The sequence below is a fragment of the Spinacia oleracea genome, chromosome 5, assembly GCF_020520425.1.
Source record: "Spinacia oleracea cultivar Varoflay chromosome 5, BTI_SOV_V1, whole genome shotgun sequence".
In the NCBI taxonomy this organism is placed as follows: Eukaryota; Viridiplantae; Streptophyta; class Magnoliopsida; order Caryophyllales; family Amaranthaceae; genus Spinacia; species Spinacia oleracea.
Window position 1 is genome coordinate 22728847 of NC_079491.1, and position 11545 is coordinate 22740391.

Here is an 11545-nt window from a genome sequence, read left to right on the forward strand (position 1 = left end):
ATATTAATGAATCGTAAACATAGGCGTTAATTTAGGATTGTAATTGTTTTTTTTCTTCCTAATTTGATATTATCATGTCCCTAAATTAAAATAGCTTAAATCATAACTAGTATTTTATTTGGGTACGTATAAGCCATAAGTACATAACCCTAGATTACAATTCGAGGATTTAAACATGTGACCTATTGCCCTTATGGCTAATTCGTACAAAAAAACATGGGACCTATTGCACATAAGCCATAACTCTCTCAATTTAAGACCTTATCGATAGTTTTGATACTCTATAACTGATATGGACCAACTAACTAATTATGTCCACATTCATTTCATAGTATCCAACCATATACTCCGTAAATTACCACGTGATGTTATCCGCTCTTTGAAAAATATAAAGTTTATATAGTGGGAAAAATAAAAAATATCAAGGAGTATGTTATTTATTTATAATTTTTAGTAATTCCCGACCTTTCGTTAGGGACAATTAACTCTTCTCATCAGTACATGCCTACATATATTTTGGGCACCCATACATTCTACAAAAAAAATATATAAAAAACATAAGTGTTATTTCTCCTAATTATCTTTCAAAATTATATGATTCCTTAATTTTATTTAAAATCTTAATTGGGTGGTTCCTCACTTCCGCTATATTGTACTTGGGCAACTTCTAGTTTTAGGCGGGGATAAACAATTTAGTTCATTGTTAACAACCTTATTATGTTTATTCTAAGTTACGGTGGGGAATATCTATTGTCTTAGGGCATAATGAAGATTGGGTTGGTAATAAAATAGAGTAAGCCAAGCTCATTTTATTGTGTGCTTAACTCATTTTATTAATCATGAAATGCAATCAATTTATCTAATATTGTTCTTTTTTTTAGGGAAATATTGTTCGTTTTTTTTAAATATATGAATCCTAACTCTTTTTATCTAATTTCAATCGACTTCTAACTCTTTTTCTCTGTGTGTATGGGGTTCCAAGTCATGTTTAGGTACTCCTATTTAATTAGCTTATAATCCGTAGTAAAGATTAAATTAGTCACATTCAATATTTATAAATGACAAATAACAATCTCCGATTTATAGAGTTAAGTGTGATCTAACAAGAAGCTCATTGGGTATGCCTTGTATACCCAGTCAACCCGGGTCCAAATAGACTTTGTAAAATATAACCCACCCCATCTAACCCCAGCAATTTAAATATTTGCTAACATCGAGAAAAAAAAAATCATGTGATGCGACATCTTGAGGTGCCCAAATGCTATTTAGTCATACATCGGTAAAAATTTTTTACAAGTAGTACGACATCTTGAGGTGCCCAAATGCTATTTAGTTATACGTCGATCCAAAATTTACAAGTAGTACAACATCTTGAGGTGCCCAAATGATATTTAGTCATATCCAAATTCAACGATATATTTTTTCCATCCTTATACATAAAAGTTAATGTAAAAATAGTCAATATTTAAGAAATTGTACTTTTATTTTAAGTTTACGCCAGAGGGATTTCTAACCTTATGTATTACCCATGCTACATAGCACATCAACAATGTGAGATATTAATAAAGACCTTTCCTGGGCACTTATCTAATTTTTCGATATGGGAGTTATAGTACCTAATAAAAAGAAAGTAGAATATAGTACATGTAAAAGAGAATATAGTAAATGAGGAAGGGGAATATAGTACATTAAGAGGTTTTCAATGCATTTGATTTTTTTGTGTGGTCCCAAATTAATGAGGCTAATAAAGAATTATTTTATGTTCAAATAAGAAAACAAGACTATAATTATGGGACGCTCGATTTGGAATAAAAGACTATAATTTTGGGACGAAGAAAGTATAAGTTAAATAATATATCGTTCATACCTGCAAAAAAATAACCTACACACATAGAATTTTGTCCGTTTCTCTATATTAGCATATACTCCGTAGTTCTTCTACCCATTATTCCCCTTGAAAGGTCATAGTACATACGGAGTACTTTATTTACGTTCATAAAAAAACCTGAGCCATAAAGGCCTAAAATAAGAGTAAATACTTTAATTTTTTTTTTAATTTTAATCTTTTTACCTCAAATACTTTATTTTACAATTTTTTTGTTGGGTATGTCTAAAATGTTAGGGTAAGATAAATATGATACTCCGTATTGCTTAATGAAAAAGGGGTTTTGAATACATAAGAAAACCATATTATAACAGATTATAGTACATGTACTCAGTGTTTTTATTTTTTTTGAAAATAAAAGGTTATACGAAGGGTCTGTTTGGTAAGCACTTTCAGTCACCTTAAATGATTAGGTGCTAATATGATAAGTCACCTTAAACAATTAGGAGTGTTTGGCAGGTAGCTGAAATAAAATTTAAGGTGGATAAAGTGACTGATATTGAAACGTTAATCTGATTAACGTTTGAGTTTCAGCTCCTGAAATTATTATTTTCTTCAAAAAAACCATTGATAACAGAATGGTTGAGAGAAAAGATTATTCGGATGTAAAGCGCGAAGTAGAGTTGTTACTCTGCGATGCGATGAAGGGTTTTACATGGGTTGTGTTCGACCATCATTTTTCGGGATCCAATCGGATCTTGAATTTGCCTGACTTTTCCCGGCAAGCCACATGTCAGAAGTAGGGGACCTTCTTCTACCTTCAATTCTGATCTTTTTTTGATGGGTATTTTTTATCAAGCATGTATTTTTTTTTCTCATAATTTTTTTGGGGTTTATAATTTCAGTAATGGCGGTTTATTAGTTCTCGATGTTTGTTGTTGTGTTGTTTCATGGTCATTAATATATGTAGTAATCCGTGGACTATGGACCATGGTGGACATAGAGCATGGTGCACCATGTGCACCAAAAGAACACATGTGCATAAACAAAAGAACATGACACTACGACAAAAGAACATGCAATATAATGTTTTACTTTTTTGTTATAAAAAATCACAATTTATTAAAAATATAAAATAATATATGTCCATGTTCTTTTTACGTAAACAGATGTTCTTTTAATTATATACTAATGTTCTTAAGGTGCACCATGCTCTATGTGCACCATGGTCCACCTTCTAAATTGCGATATATGTAGTTTGTGTTGATATTTCATACATACGATAAATCAATAAAGATTAAAAAAAAGTTCCGATATTCTCTTTTACGGAGTAAATACATCACATTAAGGGAGTTATCATTCGTATAATATCAACTAACATTATAAAAATCATAATAATTATAGATTTTAAAATATATAGAGTGTCAATTAAACTACTAAAAATTTCAGGTACTTAAAAAAAATAGTTCTACCAAACAGACAATATAAACATCTACCTTATCACTTTCAGCATCTTATAGTTTCAGGTACTACCTTATCAGTTTCAGCTGCCTTATCAGTTTCAGCTCAATTTCAGCTATTTTTGCCAAACAGAGCCGAAATATACATCTCTATAAAGCTCGTATTTCACGAAAAAATGTATTTCAATATGTATCTAATAGGTCAAATATGAAATACAATAAATGTATCCAATAACATGTTTTTTGAAAACAAAAGGTTGTAAATATTTTGTATAAATCTCGTTTTTTTACGACAGAAAAATAAAATGAACTTGAATACGTATCTAATACGGAATCCAATACACGTTTTCGTATTTTTGTTGTGTTTGTAAAAGATCAAAAGATAATGCACCAGTTACGTTCCTGATTTTCTGCTTAGTTAAATAACCGTTTCTTTACAAAAAAAAAAAAAAAAAAAAAAACTAATAATATTCGAGAGCTGTGTATCAATGGTGAGTTGGTGACCCCTAAGATTGAACACTTATGAGTTATGAATGATACCACTTTCACGAATTCAATCGAAATTATATGGAACTTTAACTCTCACAATTGTATACGAAAGGATCAATCGGATATTTAACACTCGAATTGTAAACGAAAGAGAATTTTTTGAACCTCCATCCTTCTAACAACCGATGGCACGAAATATTTAACTCCCGAAAGTTTAATTCATTTTTTTGATAGGGATGAATGTAACATCAAACATTTATAATCACCATCCGAATGTTGAGAATGGAGAATGGAAAATGGAGATTAGAGATTGAAGACGATGAAGGTGACATTGTTTTTTGGGTGAATAGATGAAGGGGGTATAAGGCTGAGGAAGAAGGTTGAAGATGAAGACCAGAGGTTGAAGATGAAGTTTATTTTGATAGGGATGAATGGGAATGAACGTTCATTACTACTTAAAGATTATCAAATTAATAAAAAAAATTGTTTATTTTCTAGAAACTTAAAAATAAATAATATAAGTGAAAAGGAAAATAAATACTCCGTAAATAAAATTCCCATCATTTTATCCAAAATAAACATGTTAAATAAATCAGTGGTTAAGATTTAAACAAAATAAGTCTAGAAGCTTCGCATAACAGGTGATAAAGAAGTTTGAGTTTGATTGAAAATGAAGGAATTCCACCTTTTACAAATGGACCAAAGGACTGCTGGAAAAGGGGTTTTCCAGGGTAGATTATGTGATTTGTGAATGAAGCCAGAAAGAACTGACTCGGGGGGTTGAAGAAAGAGTAATCAACACCAAGGGGGTACCAGATTGCTTTAGCTCGGTAACAATACCTAAGAACATGTATGGTTTTGACTTTTGAGATGGCAAAATAAGCTAGAAACAATCTTATTTCATGCAAATTCAATCAGACAACAGATTTAACAAACATGGACTCATCTAAAATATAAATTCTTTATGTAACAAGTCTGTTCTCAATATATATATTCTCTGTAAGTTAAATTTCAACAAATGTTTACACTATCAATCTGTCAGCAAGAATGACCATACCTGAAGTTCGCAGGATAACACAACATTTCTGTAGCAAATTTTCATAATATCATCCTACAACAAAACAGTATAGGATAATATAAGTTGCTAAATCTTTGAACATTAGCTAACGTACATGAAGAGAACATTTGGCAGTGAATATATTTTTCAAAACAAGACAGAAGTGACCATCTCACTTGACTAAACAGTAAAGGTTATCCCCATGGAGATCATCAGATCAGTCTCATTGAACATTTTTTCAATTTACAAGGTTATCCCCATTCAAACTTCTGTAATTTCGTACCAAATAAATGATAGACAAAACAGGAAAAACTGGCCAAAGAAGAAAAGGAAACATTAATTATCCAAGCAGTCTATCATTTAATGAAAAAAAGGCTAAGACTGGAGTTCTATAGTCAGATAGATGGTAACTCAGCATTTTATCATGAAATAATCATTTTATCTCATGTATGCACATAAGGCCAAATCAAAAAGTAACACAGGGGTGAACAAGTACATATACTACCTCCGTTTCAAAATGATCTTTACCATTACCAATTGCACATATATTAAGACAGAATAGAAAAAATGTGTAAAAAAGTGGGTAAATATATAAAACATGGATAAAATGATGGGTGGGTGTAAGAAAAAAATTAATTAAGTAAGAGAAAATGAGTGGGAAGTTATAGTAATTTTTCATATCCAAAAATAGAATAAAGCAAAGCGTAAAGAACATTATGAAACAGACTAAAACGGAAGGTGTAAAAATCAATTTGAAACGGAGGTTGTACAAAGTTACAACAAAAGGTCTTGCGCGCACAAGGTGTACAATAAATTTATTGTACACCAAGATAACTTTTACTCATTCTTTTGTAACTTTAAACTAGTTTTGATTAACTTTTATATTAGTAAAAAAAAATTGATAGATAAATATTTTAAAGGGTTAAATGATTAATTTTATACATTATTAGTGGTTTTGAAAAAATAAGTTTTATTAAAATGAAAAAAAAAAATCACTTAAAAATAGTTAACTTTTACATATATAAGCTTAACTTTTAAGCATTTTGAGTTAACTTTTACTGCGGTGTACAATATTTATTGTGCAACCTTTGTAAATAAGAATTTGTGAAGTTACAAATTACCATGGATTTTTTCTAACTATGATCCGTATCTTTACTAATATATTGAAAGTGTTCCTAGGAAACATCTATGTGACATATAGCACTCTCTTGTCATGCAAAGGCCCCGTTTCAATATCTACCCCTTAGTTCAAAAAGAAACATTGTTATTACAAAGTCTCGAGCAGGAGACCCATGAAATGAAAGGTAAGATCTTATCCACCGTATAGCATCATTGTTTAGTATTCCAACATTTAACAAAGTCTATATGTATGTCTTTAAGAGCTACACAAAAGTAGTTACACCTCCAACATATTATGGTAATAACAAGAGAGTATTTTAGGGCATCTTGTTTACCTCAATTCCTCAGAAATATTATACGAAGTATTCATTTGAGCTATTTTCGTTCATTTCCAAACTTTTAAGGTATTGTTTCTTTTTTCATATTTCATGCAATTACATATAACATCAATTTTACTTTATTATATTAGACAAAAGATGACGGCACGTAATAACCCGAGGCATCACCAGGGGCACTCAGTAGTTGAATTAAATAAACCATTTCACTGTCTTAACTTCTACACCTTTTTAGTGTGAAGTACTGAAGTAGCACATCGATCAATTGCTATCTTAATAAAAAAAGTCTAACGGAAACAGCCTCTCTACAGGATCCCTGACATTTAGATTGCAACCTTGTCTAAATCATTTAAAAAAAATCAAGGTCCACTGCATTATTTTACTCCAAAAACAACAGAAAATGAATTTGTAGCCACAAATTGAAGCTGCAAGTACCATGTCATACAAGGAAGAAGTTTGAGTGAAGAAGAGAACATGGACAATTAAAAATGATCAGACAGGATCAAAAAATCTACTCCCTCCGTTTTTTTTACTTGCATTACTTGGACCAGTACACTTGCCAATGCATCATTTGACTATTAAATAAAATCTCTAATTTTGTATTTGTAAAAATTACTCCCTCTGTCCCAAAATACTCGTTACACTTTCCTTTTTCATCCGTCCCAAATTACCCATTATACTTTTTTTTCCAACCCATTTTAGCAAAGTTTTTATTATATTTTAATAAATGTCCCTTTCTCACTTTAGTTTGGCCGACCACACAAATATTTTAATTTCAATTTTCCTATCTTTCAATATAAAAATATCTACATTCTCTTTCCTCTAATATTAAAATACTCCACTAACTTCCATCACATCTAATTTTTAATAAAATAATAATTGATAACCACACTATTACTTATCGCATTAAACAGTGTGTCCAGGAAAGTGTAACGACTATTCTGGGACGGAGGGTGTATAAAAGTTGGAATTATGAAAATATGTATTGTGATTAATCCAATAACATTTTACTCCGTACATAATAACTTTTGATTATTATGTATTGGTAAAAAAATTCATGTCAAACTTAGTATATGAATAGTGACAAAGTCAAAGTGATGCAAGTAAAAAAAAAAAAAAAAACAGAGGGAGTATAAATTTATACTAAAACAAACAACAATAATGACACATTGACACATGTCACTTCTTAGTGCAAAATTTTTCCGCCAACAACTTTTTCCTAAAAAATTTATCTACATTTTTTAAAAATTATTTTCTATCCTTTTGTATAAACTGTTTATGTATGGAAAAAATATTGGATTATAGAATACGACAATAAAAAATACCATGTAACAATAATCTATAACTTTATACTAAAACAGACACCGGAAATGGCAAGTGCAAAGTTTTCCTGCCATAATCTTTTTCATAAAAGATAAATCTACTCTATTTTTTATTTTTTCTATCATTTTGTATAAATTGTTTATGTGTGGAAAAAATATTTGAATTATAGAATATGACAATTAATTAATACGGAGTACCACGTAACAATAATTTTTCAAAAATTTAGGTAATATTTTAGTCAAATTGTTATATCAGTAATGGAGAATACGTTTACTTAATATTTTGGTTGAATTAGCATATTAAGCATCTCAAATATTTTAGTCAAATTAGCATACTCCGTATTAAACATATAAATATGTAATACGTGGTAGGAAAGAAATTGTATATTAGATGATTAAATGAGTATGTTCAAAATTTAACAACTATGCATTAGATTTAGGGGGAGAAATATTTCAGTTAGATACTTAAAATACAGCCAAATAATAATTTTAGAATATCCATGCGTCCACGGGATCTAATCTAATAAGGATTAAGGTATAAAACATTGCTTAGCTGCTCTGGAACACGGATGTAAACGTTAACCTTGATATTATTTATTATATCCAAGAAGCACAATTAGCAGTCATACCTAATAGATTGATAAAGCTTCTAATTATTTTCTACTTTCCTATCAAGTTCAATATTGAAGATGCATAAACAGTGTATAACATTAAATTTCAAGAAGAACTAGAAGTATAATCTCTTATAAGCTTCTATTTTTAACTTAAGTAGGCCACAAAATCAAGGCAGCGCAAACTAAAAAGATTCTTACAACAATGTGGACAACTTGAACATTTCTCAAATGGATAAATCGCTATAGATTCACCCCAAGCACAAAAACAAAACAAAATTCACTTAGAATTTTAATACGGAGTAAGAAACTGCAGAAACTATAAATATGTAATACCATGTCACACAAGAAGAAAGGCCCAAAGCAGGAAGACAACATGCATACAAACTATTCTAACATAATGCAGAGCGAGTCAAAGTTGATCATCCAAAAATGACCAGACAAGAATATATAAGGATTAGAATTAAGAGAAAGCACCCCCAAGCTATTCTATTTAGTGGGTACCCACAAAATAAATGCTGCAACAGTAATGAACTTGTGAAGTATGAAGAACAAATAATTTTCTGTCCGGAATATAAAAAATATTGGAGAAAAAGAAATACATCAAAGAAAAGATGAACAGACCAGAAAGGCAGGTGTATGTTAAATGTTAAACTTACCTTTTTAAACATCAACTGACTCCTCATAATGCTCTTGCAGCTCATCAGCATATCCTTAATATCAGCAACAAGACCAGAGTAGTGTGCCAAAGTACTGCATATATTGTTACGCTTCTTGGTTCCTCATCTATTTTTCCTTTTGAAATCCTTTGGACCAACTAAATTTGGGAGGGAACAATTCATCTCATCCAGAAGGGAAGCAGCAGCCTTCAACTTACCCATTTTCTTTAAATAATTAATCAATGACCTGTATATGTAGATTGAAGGCCGGACTTGCTTAGCCTTCATAACACTAAAAAGTCTCAATGCTTCCTCGATGTTACCTGATCGACCAAAGCTCTCAATCAATGCAGTATAAGTTCTCAGATCAGGAATTACTCCACTCTCATCCATTTCCGTCATATAAACTAAACAAAGATCTAATCTGCCCATTTTTTGTAAATTGTTTAACACGGTGTTATATGTGACAATATCTGGAATTATACTAGCCTTCTTCATGGAAGCAAACTCCCGCAGCATGTCATCCACTAAACCCGCTTGACCTAACAGACCAACAGTTGTATTATAAGTGACCAAGTCAGGCTTGCATTGTAGAACCTTCATATGTTCAAAAATCATTAAGGCCTTCTCAATCTGCCTACACTCAGCAAAGGCGAATATCATTCTGTTTAGAACCAGAACACCACAATGAGATGTGAGCTGAGATATTTCTCTGACAAAATTGAGTAGCAGGGAATGATCATCTGTGATTTCAAAAGCCTTAGCAAGATTGAAATAAGGTTTTGAACTCATGCCTTTAGAGGAAAGCAATATATCCTTAAATATTGCAAGAGAAAGTTCAACGTCCCTCCTTTCGCTAGTAGTAGCCAAAAGGACATTATAGGCATCAGGGTCAAGGAAAATATTTCTACTGTGTAAAATCTTCAGCAGGTTAGCAATTGCTGAAACATTACCAGACCGACATAGCCTTTCAATGTCATTACATATTTCCTTACTGGAGAGATCAGTATTTTCAAAGGCGTAAAGAATATGATTCAGGAGATTGTCTGTCAGCTCTAGTTCATCAGGATAGCTCTGAGTTGCAATTGATCTAAACGAAGCTCTGCAACTGCCAAGAACAGTGAAGAACGGCCACATCCGATTACCAACTGATGCAGTATAAATCTGTAACAAGAACACGGTCAATCATCATAAAAATCTCAACCAAAATCAACATATTGTTCAAAAGATGCAAACATTGCCTAACATGGCACCAGTAAACGAATTAAACAAAACAGATAGAAAATACTATGAACTGAGTGCTTTAACTCAGTTTGAACTAACTAAATAAGCGGTCTTTAGCTTACGCTATTCAACCTAAGGCACATATCCCAGCTACAAGTGTTTAGCCATGGAGAAATTCTACAACACAGGTTCTGTTGATACAAATTACCAAATAAAGACATTACTTTACTTTGCAGAGCTGACGGGACTAGGCCTCACCAATGTGCTAACCATCTCACCCCAACATACCAAACTTTCTGACTACAACGTCTACAGGTCCAGGACAGACAAACGAAGATTATAATGCTTCATGTTTCACCCAAAATTATTGCCCTGCATATCAAGTGTATTCTAGTCTGCTTACCAGTTTCGGCAAAAATACCAGCATTAATGATAAAAGGTTCTATACTAGCATAACAAAAACACGATCTTCTTCTTCTTCCTTTTGTTTCTCTAATTATCATATAGCATGATCCTACCACATGCCATTAAAAATTCAATGTCGAATTCGACCTACTAATCTCCCGCCAGAAAACAAATTTACCCAGCTTTAATTCTAAGCTTCACATAAAGTAAAATCATATTCACTAAAAAAAGAAAAAACATAAAGTAAAATCATCCAATATAAAGCAAGGAAAAAACAACAAAAACGGCAATAAAATTGAATGGGGACTTAATACATAAAGTAGATGGCATTTTGTCACATACCCTAGACCGATTACCCCCAAAAGTACGTGAATTTGAAACGAAATCGTCGCATTTCTTCCAAAAACCAATAGTTTGGTACAGGTGCGATCCGCCATTTTGAAGTGACGATTTTCCATTGAAAGTTGAATATGCACTTGGTGAAAACAAGAGAAGGGAAATTGTTCCTGTAATCTTGCGATTCCTAAGTTTTGCTGAAGTAAGTAGCATGCTACAACTTTGGTGAATTGGGGCCTTGGGGAGTTGGGGGTTTTCTATCAAAATTTAAAGAAGTTAATTAAATAGTTCCTGTAATCATGCGATTCTTTGTATATCAACATGGAGGTTCCAAAACCAGGAGTTTAGGGTTAGTTAGAGTATCTCCGTACCGATAACACAAATAATTTATATTGGTACTGTATTGGTATACCAATATCATAGTAGTCTTAGTACCAATATCAAATTAGCGGTATCAATTACAAGCCACTTGTAGCCACTTGATGCCAAGACTTCCTCTCTTCGATAGCATGTAAATGAGCTTGTCATGCCACATAATATTTAAGCTATTTTATTTTCTAGCCAATTTGTGCTTTAATGGCTAGCAACAAGGTGAACAAGCTAATGTTTAAGCTAATTTGCTTGGCCAACCTAATTTATTGTTTTCATTCTAATGCCCTAATGGTCTAACTATTAACGTAAAACTTTTATAAATTTCAAACTA

General features: G+C 31.6%; 1 protein-coding gene across 1 annotated transcript; it reads right to left on the reverse strand.

Moving 5' to 3' along the window:
* Nucleotides 1-4700: 4700 nt before the first annotated feature.
* Nucleotides 4701-11191, reverse strand: LOC110806102 (pentatricopeptide repeat-containing protein At1g11900). Its single transcript, XM_022011743.2, has 3 exons — nt 10849-11191; nt 8878-10041; nt 4701-4885 (listed from the first exon to the last, which is right to left on the reverse strand). The coding sequence occupies exons 1-2, from the start codon at nt 11053-11055 to the stop codon at nt 9001-9003; spliced, it is 1248 nt and encodes a 415-aa protein (XP_021867435.1). The 5' UTR covers nt 11056-11191; the 3' UTR covers nt 4701-4885; nt 8878-9000.
* Nucleotides 11192-11545: the final 354 nt, after the last annotated feature.

What these genes read in the sequence shown, in the direction of transcription:
- LOC110806102 (XM_022011743.2), bottom strand. Translation starts at nt 11,055, where the DNA reads ATGCTACTTACTTCAGCAAAACTTAGGAATCGCAAGATTACAGGAACA. An exon ending in TTGGGGGTAATCGGTCTAGG is followed by an intron (nt 10,042 to 10,848) that starts GTATGTGACAAA and finishes TTCTTGTTACAG; the next exon opens with ATTTATACTGCATCAGTTGG.